The sequence below is a fragment of the Pecten maximus genome, chromosome 7 (genome assembly GCF_902652985.1).
Source record: "Pecten maximus chromosome 7, xPecMax1.1, whole genome shotgun sequence".
NCBI lineage: Eukaryota > Metazoa > Mollusca > Bivalvia > Pectinida > Pectinidae > Pecten > Pecten maximus.
In genome coordinates this window covers 6242708-6266477 of record NC_047021.1, presented here as the reverse complement: position 1 = coordinate 6266477, position 23770 = coordinate 6242708, and the positions used below count along the sequence as shown (strand labels likewise).

The following is a 23770-nucleotide window of genomic DNA, read 5'->3' as shown; positions in this document are numbered from 1 at the left end:
CAAAAACAATGACATTGTCACAAACCTCTATAAAAACAATGACATTGTCAGCCCCTCTATAAACAAGGACATTTGTCACAGCCTGAATAAAACAAGTTACATTGTCAAAAAGCTCTATAAAACAATGACATTGTCACACCTGAATACACACTGACATTTTCACAGACCTATATAAAACAATGACAATGCATAACCTCTATAAAACAAGGACATTGTTCACTTCCTCAATAAAACAATGACATTGTCACGCCCTCTATAAAAACAGATGACAGTGTCGACAGCCTAGCAAGAAAAACAATGGACATTGTCAAACCCTCTAGGAAACACAATGACATTGTCACACCTCCATAAAACAATGACATTGCCAAACCGCTATAAAACAATGACATTGTCACACCTCTATAAAATCAAAGTACTGAAAGTACTGAGGGAGGCGTTAGTCAGATGAAAAGGTGATATTTGAAACAAAGCAAGAAGAGAAATTAAACTGATATCAACATGATTGTTGATAGATACATTCAAGAGTGAGGTTTTGAGTAGTTAAACGTTTCTTCTCAAGATTTTAAAGCCAATTAGATGAAATGGTTTTCAATCCTGATGGACACACAGTGTAATGGTTTAACTGTCTTGATGTACACAATGGTTTTAACCATATTGAAGTTTCAAACAAACTTCTACTTAAGTATTTAAACATATCCACTTAAGTGTTTAAAGTCAACACTTTTAGTTAGGTTGTTTAACATTTCTACTTATTGTTTAAACAAGCTTCCACTTAAATAGTTAAACATTTCTGCTTAAGTGTTTCAAACAAATTTCTGTTTTAGTAGTTAACATTCATACTTAAGTGTTTAAACCGTCCTGATGAACATAATGCTTTTAACCATCCTGATGACGGTCTTAACTGTCCAATTAAGTTTCAAACTTCCACTTGTCCAGTTCACAGAGACTAGTACTATTGAATTGCATTATCAAAGACTAATTATTATACTGATCTACAAATAACTGTCAATTATACTGTTGTGTATTAGAATAGTATTGTTATTCACATGGTTCTATTAATATTGTTTAACATGACAGGTTAAATTTGTATCATAGTTACAACTTTTGAGTATGAATTAAATGAACAATGGAAATACCAAACACAAACAATGTTCTTTCAACGAAAAAATAGAACTATACAATTATAATTATGATGATTTATATTGTGTTTTTTTGTATTATGAGCCGCCTGTCAAAGGATCATATTTTGTTAATCCTGTACATACTGTATTATAATTACATTGTCAGCATAAATGTGTGTGTGTATATATATATATATGTTTCATCTCTACAATGTAAGAAGTTTTACAGTTTTGAACAATACCTTTGACAGACACATTGTACGCTGTATGTCTGCAGACGTTACAGGAGTTAGCTACAGACATAAATTCAAATGTTCTAAAACGTTTTCGAGAGTTGGCTAAAACATTTTTGTCCATTTATTAGCCCACCATCATCAGATGGTGGGCTTTTCAAATCGCCCTGCGTCCGTGGTCCGTCCGTCCGCAACAATTCTTGCTATTTCTCAGAAAGTACTGAAGGGATCTTTCTCAAATTTCATACGTAGGTTGCCCTTGGTCCCTAGTTATGCATAATGCATTTTGGGACCAGTCGGAAAACAACATGGCCGACTTGGATTTTGACAATTGAAGTTTGTTACCGCTATTTCTCAGAAAGTACTGATGGGATCTTTCTTAAATTTCATATGTAGGTTCCCCTTGGTCCTTTGTTATGCATATTGCATTTTCGTACCAGTCGGAAAACAACATGGCCGACAGACAGTCATTATCGCTAAATCTCAAATTTCATATATAGGTTCCCCTTGTTTGAAAAGTACTGGAGGGATGTTTCTCAATTTACACAGATTAGTAAGAGTAAGGGAAAATAGAGAGAAGATTAATCTGACATGGAACATATAAAGATTATTCAATGGTGGGCGCCAAGATTGCTCTGGGATCTCTCGTGTCTTTTCAGCCTTAAAAGTGCCGATGACTTTGTTAATAGCAGTAGATATCGCCATTATAATATTTACATCACTAGGGCGGAACACTCAAATACGAGTAAATGTAACTCTCGCAATGTCTTTTGCACTTGATTAAGAGCCAAGAAATACACTGTCACCTACAGTAAAAAACACACTTAAGTCACAAGTACTTAAGTGATAAGAAACAGTGCTTAGAAAAACTGTAATACTATGTATTAGCTTTATTGGTTTTGGTCCCAGTTCCTAGTTCCGTTTAAGATAAACGGAACTAGGAACCAGTTCCTAGTTCCGTTTAAGAAAAACTGAAATACTTTGTATTAGCTTGATTGGTTTTGGTCCCAGTTCCGAGTTCCGTTGAAGAAAAACTGAAATATTATGTATTAGCTTTATTGGTTTGGTCCCAGTTCCGAGTTCCGTTTAAGAAAAACTGAAATACTATGCAGTAGCTTTATTGGTTTTGGTCCCAGTTCCGAGTTCCGTTTAAGATAAGCGTATCTATCGTATTTATTGCGGTAGCATTGATGTATATAGTTATGTTTGTCTTATCTGTATTGTGTTTATCGTTACAAAATATATGTCTATCGGATATCCCCCAGCAACAACATCTTGCCCCTACGAACAAGAATGTATGCTACTTTAAAAGTTCGTATTTTAGGACGAGCATTAGTTATAATGCAACTGTAGTTTGGTACCCCATGCTGTTTATAGTTAAATTGTATCAGTTTGATAACGGATAATATATTTACCCTTGTGATGTATACTAAGAGTATATGGTCACTAGTATGGTGTGTACCTCTCGGCAGTTGCAAATTCTCTGGCGTAGCTATTGTTTATAATATTAACAGAACCGATGTCTCGTGCTTTATAATTATAGGTATCTACCCAATGTACTCAAATGATCATTTCTCGCTTTTATTTTTATTGATTCTAATTGTTAAGAGTATGGATATTGAAAACAATCCAGGTCCTCTATGCAGTCTTGATATTGGTCATGTAAATATCCGTTCAGTTAGAAATAAACTAGATATAGTCGAAGCTGAATTGAGTGACAAAGACATAGTATGTTTAACTGAAAGTCATCTTAATGACACTATACCTGATAATGAATTGTTAATTGAATATTTTTCTAAACAACATTTCAGAAAGGACCGTTGTCTGCGACGTGGGGGAGGCATTATAATTTATTATAAAGATAACATCAGTATGAGGAGAAGACTGGATCTTGAGGTGCCTGATTTAGAATTATTATGGTCAGAAATAACTGTTGGTAATAATAAAACCTTATTAGGTTGCATATATAGACCTCCTGACAGTAACATTGACTATTGGAACAGACTCGATAACTCCCTACATTATGTAACTGACAATTCTAGACAATCAAATGCAGACATAATTATTACAGGTGACATAAATGTAAATATGAGCAATATCCAACCAAACTCTCGCTTAAGTAGACTTCTTGTAAAATATGGTATGTCTAGTTATGTAAAAGATCCTACTAGAATAACTCCAGATTCTTCTACCTCAATTGATGTTATCTTCTCCAACAATGACAATATTGTGAGAAATGTAAGTGTTACTCCTCCAATATGTAGTGACCATTCTGTGATCAATTTTAGCATTGCCTACTCTATATTTAAACAACATGCATACAGTAAATATGTTCTAGAATATAATAATGCTGATGTCATTAAAATGAACCAAATACTTGATGATATGAACTGGGTAAGTATAAGTGATGAGCAGGATGTTGATGATCTTAACACCATACTTGTTGATACTATTAACAAAGCTGTAGATGACTGTATACCAAGAAAAAAAATAATTATCCGTCCTAATGATAAGCCATGGATGTCGAACGAGATAAGGCTAAAGTTAAGACAGAGAAATAGAATCCATAAAAAAGCACTTCATACCAATAGTCCAAATCACTGGGCCAGCTTCAGAAATATAAGAAATGAAACTATCAGATTGATACGTGATTCTAAATCCTTATACATTGAAAAATTAGAAAACTCTCTGAATGACTCAAATCTCTCATCATCAAAATGGTGGAAAACTGCTAAATCTATTCTTAAAATCAACAACAAATCAATTACCATTCCACCATTAAACTACAATAACACATCTCTGTTTCACCCATTTGATAAAGCTGAATGCCTTGTTGACTATTTTACATCTATTTCTACATCTTCTGATAACATTGATCCCTTGCCGCCTGTTCCTGAGTCTCCAAATATACTTAACAACATTTTATTTCATGAACAGGATGTGAGAGATCAACTTTCAGTTCTTAATGCTAGGAAGCCTGCAGGGCCTGATGAAATGATACCTAAAGTTATAAAACTCCTTACACCATCTATAGTAACTCCGCTCACTATGTTATTTAATAAAACCATGTCAACTGGTTCTGTTCCTCTGTCTTGGAAATTGGCTAATATTAATGCTATATATAAAGGCAAAGGTGATAAAAATGATGTTTCAAACTATCGCCCAATTTCTATCACTTCCTGTTTCAGTAAAATATTAGAAAAAATAATTTTCAAACATTTATATAATCATTTATTAGAGTTTGAATTATTAACAAAATACCAGTCTGGGTTCATTCCAGGTGACTCAACTGTTTATCAGTTATTATCCATGTATGATACAATTATAAACAAACTTGATAAAGGAATGGAAATTAGGTCAATATTTTGTGATGTGAGCAAAGCGTTTGATCGTGTCTGGCATCCTGGCTTGTTATTTAAACTTGAAATGTATGGCATTAAAGGTAAGTTACTTAATTGGTTCAAGAGTTATCTAAGTAATCGTAAACATAGAGTGATGACAGAAGGTTACAGCTCCACGTATAGACAGGTAAGTGCCGGTGTCCCCCAGGGATCAGTCCTCGGTCCTTTTCTGTTTCTAATTTATATAAATGATATTGTTGAATGTATAACAAATGAGAAACGGCTATTTGCTGATGATACTTCAATTTCTAAGGTAATACAAACCAATTCACTTGATGCAGCTAATAGTCTAGCTAGTGATCTCGAAAACATAAATATATGGTCCAAAAAGTGGGATATTAAATTCAATCCTTCTAAGACAGAATCAGTAACCTTTAGCAGGAAAAGGGATATAGTATGTCCAGATATCATATTTCAAAATGAAACAATATCAAATGTGCCAAATCATAAGCATCTTGGAGTATTCTTATCGCAAGATGGTAAATGGCATCACCATATTAACTATATTTATACAAAAGCTTATAAATGTATAAACTTATTGAAATCTGTAAAATATAAAATGAGCCGTAAAACACTTAACACTATATATACAGCCTATATTCGGCCTATATTGGAATATGGTGATATCATTTTTGATAATTGTACTCAGCAAGAGGCTACTCTACTTGAATCTATTCAATTAGAAGCGGCTCGAACCATTACCGGACTGCGTAGAGGAACCTCACATTATAAATTATATAATGAACTTGGTTGGGACACTCTTGCTGCAAGGAGGAAAAAACATAGACTTATTCTTCTTTACAAAATTCTTACAGGCACTGCCCCAAATTATTTAAATGAATTAGTAGAACCACACTATAACAATATGAATGACTTGTACATGTTACGAAATCAAAGAGTCTTCACTACTCCTATGAGTAGAACAAATATATATGCCAAAAGCTTTATTCCAGCAACACTTAATGACTATAATAAACTTGCAGCAAGGGTTGACTTGACAAATATCACATCGCTGTACCAATTTAAACAAATTTTATCGAACACAGTAAGTGATATACCACTTGACATTGCTCAAAACCCTGCTTATATTAATGCAGGTAATAGAAAATATAATATCTTACTTTGTCAGCTTCGAAACTCGTCTAGCAATATAAACTCTGATCTTTACAGAGATCATCTTATTGATTCACCATCATGTACATGTGGGAATGAATATGAAACTGTTTTTCACTTTTTTCTAAGTTGTAGGAACTACAGTGAACCTCGAGATATCCTTAAAGAAAAATTGTTTGATGTAGATCACAGTCACTTTAGCCTTGACATACTCTTATCAGGCTGTGGTGAGTGTGATCATCAAACTAATTTATCTATCTTTGAAGCTACTACTGAATATATCAGAGATACTAATAGATTCTGAACCCTAAAATTGAAAATACTTGTCTTTCATCCATATATATACATTTATCCGGCAAGCAAGTATATAGTTATAGTTATTTACTACATGCCCCCCCCCCCCCCCCCCCCCCCCCCCATCCGATGGACGTATATTATTTATTCTATTTTATATTATAATTATGATAGTATGAATGTTATGAATTAGTACACTTACTAGATGAAATATAGTATGGACAACCTTATTAATTAGTGGATTAAAATTGGTTGCATATTTACTGCTTATATATTTCTATTGCTCATAATCATGCCCTATATTAATTATTTTTCTTATAATCATTTCTCAATCGTACTTCTATCAAATTCAAGTAATCACTCTCCAACTATGCAACCTTACGGAATCCACTAAATATATTATCTAACTAATTTTGCCTTTCTTAACTGTCATTATCAAATTAAAACTCAGAATGTTGTATCCATGACTGGTCCCCAAAGCTTATGAGTGGATGACCAGCAGCTACCTAGCTGTTATGGACTTTACTGGTCGGTATCCCACAGGCAGAGGGAATCCTGTTTTGGTTACAGGATTTTAAATTTTTTTATAAAAATAAACTGGATGAAATATATTAAATAAAATCGACAAATTATACTCGATTCAGAGTTGTCCCTACTTAACTGATATCTCACTATATTATATATTATATGAATGATGTTAACATGTATATACTCATTGTTACTAAATGGAGAGAACTTACATAGGCTATGCCTGTTGTTCAATCCTTTTTCTTTCAGAAATATCTTCTTTGAGAAATAAAATTTGTTGAAATGAAGATAAGCGTATATGGGTTATATTTTGGTATTTGACTATGCTGAAAATCTTGAAAAACAAAATAAATACAATTTTTTTTTTAAATGGAGACGATTTGTTAACAAGAATACAAGTTATCGCACGGAAACAAACGTATGAATAAATTTAATATGTTCAGTAGCAGATCATGTGACTTACAAAACTCAAATGCAATCCCAAGCATCCCCTCCTCGCGGGAACAAAGCAATATGTCTCTCCGAAACTTACGGGGGCGACATAATTAATGGTTATCATTTATTCGATTTATTTATATGAATAATTCCATTATTGATATCATTAATTCAAGGAATAAAGTGATATCAATACGAATTGTTGATGTAATTTATTCATTAAATGATATCATAAATTAGAATTCATGATATCGTTAAATCATTTAATGATACCATATATTCGAATTAGTGATATCACAAATTGTAGATTTAATCTAATCAATTAGTCTAATCATTGACAGCGAATAACAAGGAAGGCCTTTGGCAACAGCCCCTTAGAAGTTTCTTGCTACCCCGCGTCTTTCTATGTTTCCAGGTGCCCATGAAAGAACTGTTTAATATTATTCAATGAAATTGTATTTTTTTTTATTTGTGTTGAATAAAACTTCAGTAATACCAATTAAAGACTTTTTCCCAGTCGTCATATAGACATTTCACCTCAACAGTAGAAGCCATATTGAAAAACAAAATGGTGTATGAAATATACTTTGCAGTTATTGCTTTGTTTGTGTACTTTAACTTCACACATATAGATACATTAACTACAAATAAAAACTCATATCTCCCTCCATGGACCCACATTTCGCGATATCTAGAAGCTACTTTAACAAACTACTTGTAATTTACGAAAGGGTAAAAAAAAGAAATGTACCATGAACGAAAACTGCGTTGTAACATTCTCTCTTGGAGGTTACAACACAACAATTTCTCGTAATTTTACAACACCAGTCGTGTTGTTATCCTTAAACGGAACTCGGAACTGGTTCCCAGTTCCGTTTTACTTAAACGGAACTCGGAACTGGTTCCTAGTTTCGTTTTTCTTCAACGGAACTGAAAACTAGGACCAAGTCCCTTAAAATTCATACGTGAATGATAAATGATTTTGCATCCATTTGACACATGTAGTTTTTCTTCTTCTGATTCTGGTCTCATATTGAGATAAAGTACATAGAATATTTTCTTAAACGGAACTCGGAACTGGTTCCTAGTTCCGTTTAGCTTAAACGGAACTCGGAACTGGTTCCTTGTTCCGTTTTACTTAAACGGAACTCGGAACTGGTTCCTAGTTTCGTTTTTCTTCAACGGAACTAAAAACTAGGACCAAGTCCTTAAAATTCATACGTGAATGATAAATGACTTTGCACCTATTTGACACATGTAGTTTTTCTTCTTCAGATTCGGGTCTCATATTGAGATAAAGTACATAGAATATTTTCTTAAACGGTACTCGGAACTGGCTAATACATAGTATTTTTCAATTTTTCTTAAACGGAACTCGGAACTGGGACCAAAACCAATAAAGCTAAAACATAGTATTCCAGTTTTTCTTAAACGGAACTCGGAACTGGTTCCGAGTTCCGTTTATCTTAAACGGAACTCGGAACTGGGACCAAAACCAATAAAGTTAATACATAGTATTTCAGTTTTTCTTAAACGGAACTCGGAACTGGGACCAAAACCAATAAAGCTAATATATAGCATTTCAGTTTTTCTTAAACGGAACTCGTAAGTGGGACCAAAACTCGTAAAGCTAATACATTGCAGTTCCGTTTTCTTAAACGAAACTCGGAACTGGTTCCTAGTTCTAGTTCCGTTTTTCTTAAACGGAACTCGGAACTGGTTCCTAGTTCCGTTTATCTTAAACGGAACTAGGAACTGGGACCAAAACCAATAAAGCTAATACATAGTATGTCAGTTTTTCTTAAACGGAACTCGGAACTCGGAACCAACTTCAGGCTCCTATTACTGTAGTGTTACTGAAAAACCTATGCTTTTGTTTCTGAGCATTACCATAATCTGGTAAATCACCCATAGCTTACAAATAAAGATAACACTGTAGAACCATTCAAGATTTTTACATGTGATGACTACTTTGTTTTCAAACAAAAACATGAAAGCAATGTCTCACTTACATATATCAGAAAATCAAGTGTAAACACAAAATGAAATAAAAACAATAAATCTTATCAGTTTCAAAATTATCCTTTTATGTACATGTCATACTTTTAACATGACCAATAAGAGGGTTTGATGATTATTTCAAGGGGGTTTTGCCTAAAATAAGGGGCTTGTTGGGCGACAAAAATATCACAGGGGGTAGGCGCGAACCTACGTCACAAAAAATGATTGTCAGATTATTTATCTAACAATTATTTTTTGTGACGTTGGTCCTCCCCTGCCCCCTGTGATAAATATTGTAAACAGAGCGCATGCTTAATTAAATTTAAATCACTGCCTCCGCTAGGGATCGAAGCCGGGGCCTCTAGCTTACTAGAATTACACTCAACCAATTTAGCTAAAGAGAAGACCTCTTTAGCTGAGCGGTATATTGCGGCTAGTATTAATACCAGGGTTACAAAATAAACAATTTCACAGCAATAAATGAATTTTGAAAGTTTTTGAATATTAATATTTATTGAAGATATTAATGATATATATATATACTTCAAAAAGTAGTATAATTGCTATGCAATTGGTATACATTTTGATTATCTAAAATTATTTTTCATTTTAATAATTAGCCCAATTTTACTCTGGCCCTGTCACCACCGGAATCGGAACGCAATGGACCGAAAAGACCACATATGCTTTATTTTGTTTTTCTTCTTGCATAGTTTAAATTAAGAAAACTAAGCTTATTATTTCCCAAAACCTGTGTGAATTATATTAAATTCAAAAATTCATTATTTATAAATTAAAAGGGGTAAATTATATAAAAAATAAATGTATTTTTTTCCCCTTTTCACTCCATCGCGCACTGATTAGGGTAATTGGCTGACCGCGACCTACATAGTTAGCAATACGGCGTCGAGTCAAGTGTGAAATTTTGACCAGCGTAAAGCGACGGTCTATACGGATGGAATAAAACACCTAGATGGGACTAAATGGATGTTCTTGGGTAAATAAATATCTCATTTATCCATAAATGTAAGGAACGTGTTATGTCACACCCGATTTTATTGTATTTGCACCAAATTCTTAGCGACACTAAACGGTGTCGGACATAATTCCACGCTTTCATATAGTAGCGCGCTCTGGCGGCAGAATGATTTACCCAAAAACTACCCCAAAACACCCAAAAACTACCCAAAAACATCTCACAACATCAGCACATTACATGAAAACGTCATTAGAAAATGATATGTATATATTAACATATCAAATACAGCTATTGATACATTCTTTTGTTGACTTATCGGCGAGTATTCCAATTGTACACAATTAGTTATGATAACTGAATGTAGATGTCTATGGTATGAGTCTTTATTATTAATACTATAACCAACTGCAGTTAATATTATCCCAGAAATTCCAAATTCTGTATATTCTTTGTGAGGGAAGAGTGCAGTCGGTGTAAACATCACGAATGTCGGAATGACCACTACGACTAACAGATGCGATAGTTTAGTTAGCTTTATAAGATAAACGATAGGATTTCAGCATACTATCACTGACCCACGATACATGGTTTTTTTTTATGAAATACTAGCTGCGATAACGTAGATCTGGACGACAATATGTCTGCCTCAGAGCAGTGTAGGATGGGTATGACTTCGTTTTAATGTTAGTAATGATGCAGTCTGATCAGGCTCTGAATCACTAACGTTAATCGTAACAGAGACATATATTCTGTATATATGTCTCTGATCGTAATCTACGGTAAACAAAGTTTAGTCCTAAGTAATTAAAGAAAAAATAAGGTAAACATGTGAACAAACAGATTAACAACTTGTAAGCAACTACTTGCCTTTAATTCGTGTTGATAAATACTCTAGTGACAAACATCACACTACAGAGTTTCGGATGAAGCCCGTATCCAAAAGGCGCTCCCATTTTGACTGATTGATCATGTGATCAGACGTGAACAAACGGATCACGTGGTCGTTGATTTAATTACATATTTTGATACAAAAATATGAAATATGACATCTAAAGAGACAATTAAATCTTTTGTAAGTTATTGATTTCTGATTTCGACTTTTCAACACACACAACAAAAATGAGACATATGGATACGAAACTACAAGTAAAGCTAGGATAGATGTTTACATAGAAAATAGCGGTAAAGTTGCGACATCATTTTAGTAAGTGATTGAAACAACTGAACAAAATAACTGTTTCGTCGAGTTTTTTACGTCAGATTTTAATGTTTTTATTCTTGCAAATACCGGTATTTTGTGAAACGAATGTCGGTACGGTTCTTGTACCGATTATACCGGTTGCCAACCCTAATCGCACTTGGAACTCTGCGATGAATTTTTGATTACAGGCTACCACCAGACGTCTCAAATATATAATTTTTCGTGTAATAGCACTTTATTTGAAGTCTTGACATTTTTCATCAATGCATATATAGTTTAACTACATCATATATGAACCAAAAGAAACTGAAAAAAAACCCAACTGTGAATGGAAATATAATGAAAGCGAGAGGTTTTGACGTCACATCTCGTAGGTGATTGTAACATGGCAGGCGTAAACGTCCCTATAAAAATATAAACACATTATGTGGCGGTTGAAATATTATCTCTTCAATAAAAATCCATCTTTATCTATTTATTTTCTCATTATGCAGTTCGTTGGTTTTTACTTACAATCAGATACGCGTAAAATATTCGACCGTCGGTCTCCTGTGTACTAGCTGGTCTACTAACTGACAGAGTACACTTGCGTGCCTACATTATGTGTATAATGTTTTTGTTATAATCAATAGGCTCTGGTGGCATTCAAAGTCGATGTAAAATGAAATATATTTCTTTTGGGGGATTTTATGAGAATTATAATAAACAATTACAACATTCAAAACATAGATCTACTATCGAGATAAATTGGTTGTGTATTGTGTCGGTATGTACGAGTTGTCTCCCGTGATTACGGAGATAGCCGCTTGAGGTACCAAACGATTGGTTCCGCAATGAAATCCTATAGCTGATGCTATAATGAGAGGCACGCCTCCCATAAAAATGACATTGCCACGCCTCTATAAAACAATGACATTGTCACACCTCTATAAAACAATGACATTGTCACACCTCTATAAAACAATGACATTGCCACACCTCAATAAAACAATGACATTGGCACACCTCAATAAAACAATGACTTTGGCACGCCTCTATAAAACAATGACATTGCCACACCTCTATAAAACAAATGACATTGTCACACCTCTATAAAACAATGACACTGTCACACCTCAATAAATCAATGACATTGGCACACCTCAATAAAACAATGACTTTGGCACGCCTCTATAAAACAATGACATTGTCACACCTCTATAAAACAATGACATTGTCACAACTCTATAAAACAATGACATTGCCACACCTCTATAAAACAAATGACATTGTCACACCTCTATAAAACAATGACACTGTCACACCTCAATAAATCAATGACATTGGCACACCTCAATAAAACAATGACTTTGGCACGCCTCTATAAAACAATGACATTGTCACACCTCTATAAAACAATGACATTGCCACACCTCTATAAAACAATGACATTGCCACGCCTCTATAAAACAATGACATTGTCACACCTCTATAAAACAATGACATTGTCACACCTCTATAAAACAATGACATTGTCACACCTCTATAAAACAATGACATTGCCACACCTCTATAAAACAATGACATTGTCACACCTCTATAAAACAATGACTTTGCCACGCCTCTATAAAACAATGACATTGCCACACCTCTATAAAACAATGACATTGCCACACCTCAATAAAACAATGACATTGGCACACCTCAATAAAACAATGACTTTGGCACACCTCTATAAAACAATGACATTGCCACGCCTCTATAAAACAATGACATTGCCACACCTCTATAAAACAATGACATTGCCACACCTCAATAAAACAATGACATTGCCACACCTCAATAAAACAATGACTTTGGCACACCTCTATAAAACAATGACATTGCAACACCTTTATAAAACAATGACATTGCCACACCTCTATAAAACAATGACATTGCCACACCTCTATAAAACAATGACATTGCCACACCTCTATAAAACAATGACATTGCCACGCCTCTATAAAACAATGACATTGCCACACCTCTATAAAACAATGACATTGCCACGCCTCTATAAAACAATGACATTGCCACACCTCTATAAAACAATGGCATTGTCACACCTCTATAAAACAATGACATTGCCACGCCTCTATAAAACAATGACATTGTCACACCTCTATAAAACAATGACATTGTCACACCTCTATAAAACAATGACATTGTCACACCTCTATAAAACAATGACATTGTCACTCCTCAATAAAACAATGACATTGTCACACCTCTATAAAACAACGACTTTCTGCTGGAAGATATTAGATTCTGCAATTTTCTGGTACTAGGTGAGAGAGATATTATTTGAATTGTGATATGTCTCTTACGACTGTAGGTACCTAAAGGGCGGTGCCGACAGTGGTTTCCGGACGGTAAAGTCCGAGGAGTACTCACCTCGTCTTCTGCACTTCCATGGTGACAGACGCGGTGTCACGGTAAAGGAGGTAAGTAGAGCGATTGATGAATATATTCTCAAATATCCACGTCTTGACGATCATATGACATCATAATAACAACACATAAAATATATTAGGTTTTTAAGATATAATAAACGTGCAATATATCGTGTGATTTGGCCAAGTGTCTCCCTGTAAGAGGGTAATTAGAAGGTAAAAACGTTCAGTTCCCACGACTGAGGAGTCATCAGCATTGTCCAGAAAGGCCTATGATAATGCCTTCCTAAAAGTCAAAAGATGTCGAAAGGCTGACAATATTTCGTACAACTTTCATTTTCGGCTTGATAGTGATGTCAAAAGCTTTGGTAATTGACAATCACAATAGATGTGACGTCACTGTCCCTGACCCACCTGAAATATTACTTAGATAGGTTAGTACGATTCGTATTGTTATCAGATTCCAAGGGATAAAAAGAAGCTGGATTCTACCGACGTCCATATACTGGATCTGGGACTAGTTATTTACCAGTGGAACGGCAAGAAAAGCAACAAAGACGAAAGAGTCAAGGTAGGTACCTACCAAGGGGGCCAGGAAACAGTCAGGGCGATCAGCACGGGAAACAAACAGTGGTGTAATGGGGGGGGGGGGGGGGGGGGGGGGGAGACAGCCAGGGCGATCAGCAAGGGAAACAAACAGTGGTGGGGGGGGGGGGAGACAGCCAGGGCGATCAGCAAGGGAAACAAACAGTGGTGGTGGGGGGGGGGGGGGGGGGGAGAGACAGCCAGGGCGATCAGCAAGGGAAACAAACAGTGGTTGGGGGGGGGGGGAAAGAATGAACATAGCTTGGGTACAGCAACGATTAGGTCAGAATGCAAGAAATATGTAATATCTATTTGGGCAACAGAGAAATCAAGGGTTCGAGTCGGTTGTCGTCCAACAAAGGTTAAAGGTTCAGTATGTGAAACAATTAAATCAAGTCCAGATGGTTAGAAACGCGGAAGCGAGGTTATACAAAAGAGGAATAGACAAAATAGGTTGTAATTACTATGAGGTGTTGTAATGCCGGTGACAACAGCGACAAGCGGGTAGAAAAAGGTGGTGAATGTGGAAAGTAATGAGTATAACATTAACGTAAAACTGTTGAATTCAAAAGGACAAGGACACCTTGTTACAAACGAATGATGTCAAAATGAACAAACTAACGGGAGGAATGTACCATCCATAATTAAACAAGATATGATCCATGTCTGTTTTATAGATACAGTAATCATTTATCTTTAATATTTTGTCCGCCTGCCGGTCCAGCTAATTCAGTGAATGAAGGTCAATATAAACATTGTATCATGATATCTTGAGAATCTGTATACTGTTATAACAGATTTATAACTTAATTACATTTTCTTCAGGCAATGCAGTATATAATAGATTTAAAGGAAGAGCGCTGTGGGAAGGCAGTCTCTGAAGTACTGGACGAGGAGTCCACGGAACCTGATGTAAGTAATATCTATAGGTACTGGACGAGGACGGAGCCTGATGTAAGTAATAACTATGGGTACTGGACGAGGACTCCACGGAGTCTGATGTAAGTAATAACTATGGGTACTGGACGAGGACTCCACGGAGTCTGATGTAAGTAATAACTATGGGTACTGGACGAGGACTCCACGGAGTCTGATGTAAGTAATAACTATGGGTACTGGACGAGGACTCCACGGAGTCTGATGTAAGTAATAACTATGGGTACTGGACGAGGACTCCACGGAGTCTGATGTAAGTAATAACTATGGGTAATGGACGAGGACTCCACGGAGTCTGATGTCAGTAATAACTATGGGTACTGGACGAGGACTCCACGGAGTCTGATGTAAGTAATATCTATGGGTACTGGACGAGGACTCCACGGAGTCTGATGTAAGTAATATCTATGGGTACTGGACGAGGACTCCACGGAGTCTGATGTAAGTAATAACTATGGGTACTGGACGAGGACTCCACGGAGTCTGATGTAAGTAATAACTATGGGTACTGGACGAGGAGTCCACGGAGCCTGATGTAAGTAATAACTATGGGTACTGGACGAGGAGTCCACGGAGTCTGATGTAAGTAATATCTATGGGTACTGGACGAGGACGGAGCCTGATGTAAGTAATAACTATGGGTACTGGACGAGGACTCCACGGAGTCTGATGTAAGTAATATCTATGGGTAATGGACGAGGACTCCACGGAGTCTGATGAAAGTAATATCTATGGGTACTGGACGAGGACTCCACGGAGTCTGATGTAAGTAATAACTATGGGTACTGGACGAGGACTCCACGGAGTCTGATGTAAGTAATAACTATGGGTACTGGACGAGGACTCCACGGAGTCTGATGTAAGTAATATCTATGGGTACTGGACGAGGACTCCACGGAGTCTGATGTAAGTAATAACTATGTGTACTAGACGAGGAGTCCACGGAGCCTGATGTAAGTAATAACTATGGGTACTGGACGAGGACTCCACGGAGCCTGATGTAAGTAATAACTATGGGTACTGGACGAGGACTCCACGGAGCCTGATGTAAGTAATAACTATGGGTACTGGACGAGGACTCCACGGAGTCTGATGTAAGTAATAACTATGGGTACTGAACGAGGACGGAATCTGATGTAAGTAATAACTATGGGTACTGGACGAGGAGTCCACGGAGTCTGATGTAAATAATAACTATGGGTACTGGACGAGGACGGAGCCTGATGTAAATAATAACTATGGGTACTGGACGAGGACTCCACGGAGTCTGATGTAAGTAATAACTATGGGTACTGGACGAGGAGTCCACGGAGTCTGATGTAAGTAATAACTATGGGTACTGGACGAGGACTCCACGGAGTCTGATGTAAGTAATAACTATGGGTACTGAACGAGGACGGAATCTGATGTAAGTAATAACTATGGGTACTGGACGAGGACTCCACGGAGTCTGATGTAAGTAATAACTATGGGTACTGGACGAGGACTCCACGGAGTCTGATGTAAGTAATAACTATGGGTACTGGACGAGGACTCCACGGAGCCTGATGTAAGTAATAACTATGGGTACTGGACGAGGACTCCACGGAGTCTGATGTAAGTAATAACTATGGGTACTGGACGAGGACTCCACGGAGCCTGATGTAAGTAATAACTATGGGTACTTGACGAGGACTCCACGGAGCCTGATGTAAGTAATAACTATGGGTACTGGACGAGGACTCCACGGAGTCTGATGTAAGTAATAACTATGGGTACTGGACGAGGACTCCACGGAGCCTGATGTAAGTAATAACTATGGGTACTTGACGAGGACTCCACGGAGTCTGATGTAAGTAATAACTATGGGTACTGGACGAGGACTCCACGGAGCCTGATGTAAGTAATAACTATGGGTACTGGACGAGGACTCCACGGAGTCTGATGTAAGTAATAACTATGGGTACTGGACGAGGACTCCACGGAGCCTGATGTAAGTAATAACTATGGGTACTTGACGAGGACTCCACGGAGCCTGATGTAAGTAATAACTATGGGTACTGGACGAGGACTCCACGGAGTCTGATGTAAGTAATAACTATGGGTACTGGACGAGGACTCCACGGAGTCTGATGTAAGTAATATCTATGGGTAATGGACGAGGACTCCACGGAGTCTGATGAAAGTAATATCTATGGGTACTGGACGAGGACTCCACGGAGTCTGATGTAAGTAATAACTATGGGTACTGGACGAGGACTCCACGGAGTCTGATGTAAGTAATAACTATGGGTACTGGACGAGGACTCCACGGAGTCTGATGTAAGTAATATCTATGGGTACTGGACGAGGACTCCACGGAGTCTGATGTAAGTAATAACTATGTGTACTAGACGAGGAGTCCACGGAGCCTGATGTAAGTAATAACTATGGGTACTGGACGAGGACTCCACGGAGCCTGATGTAAGTAATAACTATGGGTACTGGACGAGGACTCCACGGAGCCTGATGTAAGTAATAACTATGGGTACTGGACGAGGACTCCACGGAGTCTGATGTAAGTAATAACTATGGGTACTGAACGAGGACGGAATCTGATGTAAGTAATAACTATGGGTACTGGACGAGGAGTCCACGGAGTCTGATGTAAATAATAACTATGGGTACTGGACGAGGACGGAGCCTGATGTAAATAATAACTATGGGTACTGGACGAGGACTCCACGGAGTCTGATGTAAGTAATAACTATGGGTACTGGACGAGGAGTCCACGGAGTCTGATGTAAGTAATAACTATGGGTACTGGACGAGGACTCCACGGAGTCTGATGTAAGTAATAACTATGGGTACTGAACGAGGACGGAATCTGATGTAAGTAATAACTATGGGTACTGGACTAGGACTCCACGGAGTCTGATGTAAGTAATAACTATGGGTACTGGACGAGGACTCCACGGAGTCTGATGTAAGTAATAACTATGGGTACTGGACGAGGACTCCACGGAGCCTGATGTAAGTAATAACTATGGGTACTGGACGAGGACTCCACGGAGTCTGATGTAAGTAATAACTATGGGTACTGGACGAGGACTCCACGGAGCCTGATGTAAGTAATAACTATGGGTACTTGACGAGGACTCCACGGAGCCTGATGTAAGTAATAACTATGGGTACTGGACGAGGACTCCACGGAGTCTGATGTAAGTAATAACTATGGGTACTGGACGAGGACTCCACGGAGCCTGATGTAAGTAATAACTATGGGTACTTGACGAGGACTCCACGGAGTCTGATGTCAGTAATAACTATGGGTACTGGACGAGGACTCCACGGAGTCTGATGTAAGTAATATCTATGGGTAATGGACGAGGACTCCACGGAGTCTGATGTAAGTAATAACTATGGGTACTGGACGAGGACTCCACGGAGTCTGATGTAAGTAATAACTATGGGTACTGGACGAGGACTCCACGGAGTCTGATGTAAGTAATAACTATGGGTACTGGACTAGGACTCCACGGAGTCTGATGTAAGTAATAACTATGGGTACTGGACGAGGACTCCACGGAGTCTGATGTAAGTAATAACTATGGGTACTGGACGAGGACTCCACGGAGCCTGATGTAAGTAATAACTATGGGTACTGGACGAGGACTCCACGGAGTCTGATGTAAGTAATAACTATGGGTACTGGACGAGGACTCCACGGAGCCTGATGTAAGTAATAACTATGGGTACTTGACGAGGACTCCACGGAGTCTGATGTAAGTAATAACTATGGGTACTGGACGAGGACTCCACGGAGTCTGATGTAAGTAATATCTATGGGTACTGGACGAGGACTCCACGGAGTCTGATGTAAGTAATAACTATGGGTACAGGACGAGGACTCCACGGAGTCTGATGTAAGTAATATCTATGGGTACTGGACGAGGACTCCACGGAGTCTGATGTAAGTAATAACTATGTGTACTAGACGAGGAGTCCACGGAGCCTGATGTCAGTAATAACTATGGGTACTGGACGAGGACGGAATCTGATGTAAGTAATAACTATGGGTACTGGACGAGGACTCCACGGAGCCTGATGTAAGTAATAACTATGGGTACTTGACGAGGACTCCACGGAGTCTGATGTAAGTAATAACTATGGGTACTGGACGAGGACTCCACGGAGTCTGATGTAAGTAATATCTATGGGTACTGGACGAGGACTCCACGGAGTCTGATGTAAGTAATAACTATGGGTACAGGACGAGGACTCCACGGAGTCTGATGTAAGTAATATCTATGGGTACTGGACGAGGACTCCACGGAGTCTGATGTAAGTAATAACTATGTGTACTAGACGAGGAGTCCACGGAGCCTGATGTCAGTAATAACTATGGGTACTGGACGAGGACTCCACGGAGTCTGATGTAAGTAATAACTATGGGTACTGGACGAGGACTCCACGGAGTCTGATGTAAGTAATAACTATGGGTACTGAACGAGGACGGAATCTGATGTAAGTAATAACTATGGGTACTGGACGAGGACTCCACGGAGCCTGATGTAAGTAATAACTATGGGTAGTGTACGAGGACTCCACGGAGCCTGATGTAAGTAATAACTATGGGTACTGGACGAGGACTCCACGGAGTCTGATGTAAGTAATAACTATGTGTACTAGACGAGGAGTCCACGGAGCCTGATGTAAGTAATAACTATGTGTACTAGACGAGGAGTCCACGGAGCCTGATGTCAGTAATAACTATGGGTACTGGACGAGGACTCCACGGAGTCTGATGTAAGTAATAACTATGGGTACTGGACGAGGACTCCACGGAGTCTGATGTAAGTAATAACTATGGGTACTGAACGAGGACGGAATCTGATGTAAGTAATAACTATGGGTACTGGACGAGGACTCCACGGAGCCTGATGTAAGTAATAACTATGGGTACTTGACGAGGACTCCACGGAGTCTGATGTAAGTAATAACTATGGGTACTGGACGAGGACTCCACGGAGTCTGATGTAAGTAATATCTATGGGTACTGGACGAGGACTCCACGGAGTCTGATGTAAGTAATAACTATGGGTACAGGACGAGGACTCCACGGAGTCTGATGTAAGTAATATCTATGGGTACTGGACGAGGACTCCACGGAGTCTGATGTAAGTAATAACTATGTGTACTAGACGAGGAGTCCACGGAGCCTGATGTAAGTAATAACTATGTGTACTAGACGAGGAGTCCACGGAGTCTGATGTAAGTAATAACTATGGGTACTGGACGAGGACGGAGTCTGATGTAAGTAATAACTATGGGTACTGGACGAGGAGTCCACGGAGTCTGATGTAAATAATAACTATGGGTACTGGACGAGGACGGAGCCTGATGTAAATAATAACTATGGGTACTGGACGAGGACTCCACGGAGTCTGATGTAAGTAATAACTATGGGTACTGGACGAGGACTCCACGGAGCCTGATGTAAGTAATAACTATGGGTACTGGACGAGGACTCCACGGAGTCTGATGTAAGTAATAACTATGGGTACTGGACGAGGACTCCACGGAGTCTGATGTAAGTAATAACTATGGGTACTGAACGAGGACGGAATCTGATGTAAGTAATAACTATGGGTACTGGACTAGGACTCCACGGAGTCTGATGTAAGTAATAACTATGGGTACTGGACGAGGACTCCACGGAGTCTGATGTAAGTAATAACTATGGGTACTGGACGAGGACTCCACGGAGCCTGATGTAAGTAATAACTATGGGTACTGGACGAGGACTCCACGGAGTCTGATGTAAGTAATAACTATGGGTACTGGACGAGGACTCCACGGAGCCTGATGTAAGTAATAACTATGGGTACTTGACGAGGACTCCACGGAGTCTGATGTAAGTAATAACTATGGGTACTGGACGAGGACTCCACGGAGTCTGATGTAAGTAATATCTATGGGTACTGGACGAGGACTCCACGGAGTCTGATGTAAGTAATAACTATGGGTACAGGACGAGGACTCCACGGAGTCTGATGTAAGTAATATCTATGGGTACTGGACGAGGACTCCACGGAGTCTGATGTAAGTAATAACTATGTGTACTAGACGAGGAGTCCACGGAGCCTGATGTCAGTAATAACTATGGGTACTGGACGAGGACTCCACGGAGTCTGATGTAAGTAATAACTATGGGTACTGGACGAGGACTCCACGGAGTCTGATGTAAGTAATAACTATGGGTACTGAACGAGGACGGAATCTGATGTAAGTAATAACTATGGGTACTGGACGAGGACTCCACGGAGCCTGATGTAAGTAATAACTATGGGTAGTGTACGAGGACTCCACGGAGCCTGATGTAAGTAATAACTATGGGTACTGGACGAGGACTCCACGGAGTCTGATGTAAGTAATAACTATGGGTACTGAACGAGGACGGAATCTGATGTAAGTAATAACTATGGGTACTGGACGAGGACTCCACGGAGTCTGATGTAAGTAATAACTATGGGTACTGGTCGAGGACTCCACGGTGTCTGATCTAAGTAATAACTATGGGTAGTGGACGAGGACTCCACGGAGCCTGATGTCAGTAATAACTATGGGTACTGGACGAGGACTCCACGGAGCCTGATGTCAGAAATAACGATGGGTACTGGACGATGACTCCACGGAGCCTGATGTAAGTAATAACTATGGGTACTGGACGAGGACTCCACGGAGTCTGATGTAAGTAATAACTATGGGTACTGAACGAGGACGGAATCTGATGTAAGTAATAACTATGGGTACTGGACGAGGACTCCACGGAGTCTGATCTAAGTAATAACTATGTGTACTAGACGAGGAGTCCACGGAGCCTGATGTAAGTAATAACTATGGGTACTGGACGAGGACTCCACGGAGCCTGATGTAAGTAATAACTATGGGTACTGGACGAGGACTCCACGGAGTCTGATGTAAGTAATAACTATGGGTACTGGACGAGGACTCCACGGAGTCTGATGTAAGTAATATCTATGGGTACTGGACGAGGACTCCACGGAGTCTGATGTAAGTAATAACTATGGGTACTGGACGAGGACTCCACGGAGTCTGATGTAAGTAATATCTATGGGTACTGGACGAGGACTCCACGGAGTCTGATGTAAGTAATAACTATGTGTACTAGACGAGGAGTCCACGGAGCCTGATGTCAGTAATAACTATGGGTACTGGACGAGGACTCCACGGAGTCTGATGTAAGTAATAACTATGGGTACTGGACGAGGACTCCACGGAGTCTGATGTAAGTAATAACTATGGGTACTGAACGAGGACGGAATCTGATGTCAGTAATAACTATGGGTACTGGACGAGGACTCCAAGGAGTCTGATGTAAGTAATAACTATGGGTACTGAACGAGGACGGAATCTGATGTCAGTAATAACTATGGGTACTGGACGAGGACTCCACGGAGTCTGATGTAAGTAATAACTATGGGTACTGAACGAGGACGGAATCTGATGTAAGTAATAACTATGGGTACTGAACGAGGACGGAATCTGATGTAAGTAATAACTATGGGTACTGGACGAGGACTCCACGGAGTCTGATGTAAGTAATAACTCTGGGTACTGAACGAGGACGGAATCTGATGTAAGTAATAACTATGGGTACTGGACGAGGACTCCACGGAGTCTGATGTAAGTAATAACTCTGGGTACTGAACGAGGACGGAATCTGATGTAAGTAATAACTCTGGGCACTGGACGACACAGAACCAGGAGTCAGTGTTCGAGAAATAAGGGTTGGCGACACAGAACCAGGAGTCAGTGTTCGAGAAATAAGGGTTGGCGACACAGAACCAGGAGTCAGTGTTCGAGAAATAAGGGTTGGTGACACAGAACCAGGAGTCAGTGTTCGAGAAATAAGGGTTGGTGACACAGGGCCGGGTTATTGTTAAATAAGGCAGAATAAGAATTAATCATTTACATATACATACTACCTATTTAGTCATGTTTCTGTCCACAGCATAAATTCTACACATACCTTGACCAGGTGGCGGAAGACGATGATGACCAGTGTTACTATGCGAAGGACACCACAAATGAACTCTACAGGTCTGCTATACATGTGTTAATCTTAATACCCGTTCCCTTGTCTTATGATTACTACATACAATCTAAGGTAATGTAATGTGATAATACACAATGTTATTGAGTCTTAGGTAATGTAATAATACATAATGTTATAGAGTCTTACGTAATATTATAATACATAATGTTATAGACTCTAACGTAATATAATGTAATAATACATAATGTTATAGAGTCTTAGGTAATGTAATAATACACAATGTTATAGAGTCTTAGGTAATGTAATAATACACAATGTTATAGAGTCTTAGGTAATGTTATAATACATAATGTTATAGAGTCTTAGGTAATGTAATAATACATAATGTTATAGAGTCTTAGGTAATGTAATAATACATAATGTTATAGAGTCTTAGGTAATGTAATAATACATAATGATATAGAGTCTTAGGTAATGTAATAATACAT

General features: G+C 38.6%; 1 protein-coding gene across 1 annotated transcript in view; it reads left to right on the top strand.

Moving 5' to 3' along the window:
* Positions 1–23770, top strand: part of LOC117331018 (gelsolin-like protein 2) — a 50953-nt gene that overhangs the window by 17488 nt on the left and 9695 nt on the right. Inside the window, exons 10-13 of the mRNA XM_033889611.1 lie at positions 13663–13771; positions 14181–14291; positions 15131–15217; positions 23238–23326. Coding sequence (XP_033745502.1) covers positions 13663–13771; positions 14181–14291; positions 15131–15217; positions 23238–23326 — 396 coding nt within the window. The remainder of the gene's footprint in view (positions 1–13662; positions 13772–14180; positions 14292–15130; positions 15218–23237; positions 23327–23770) is intronic.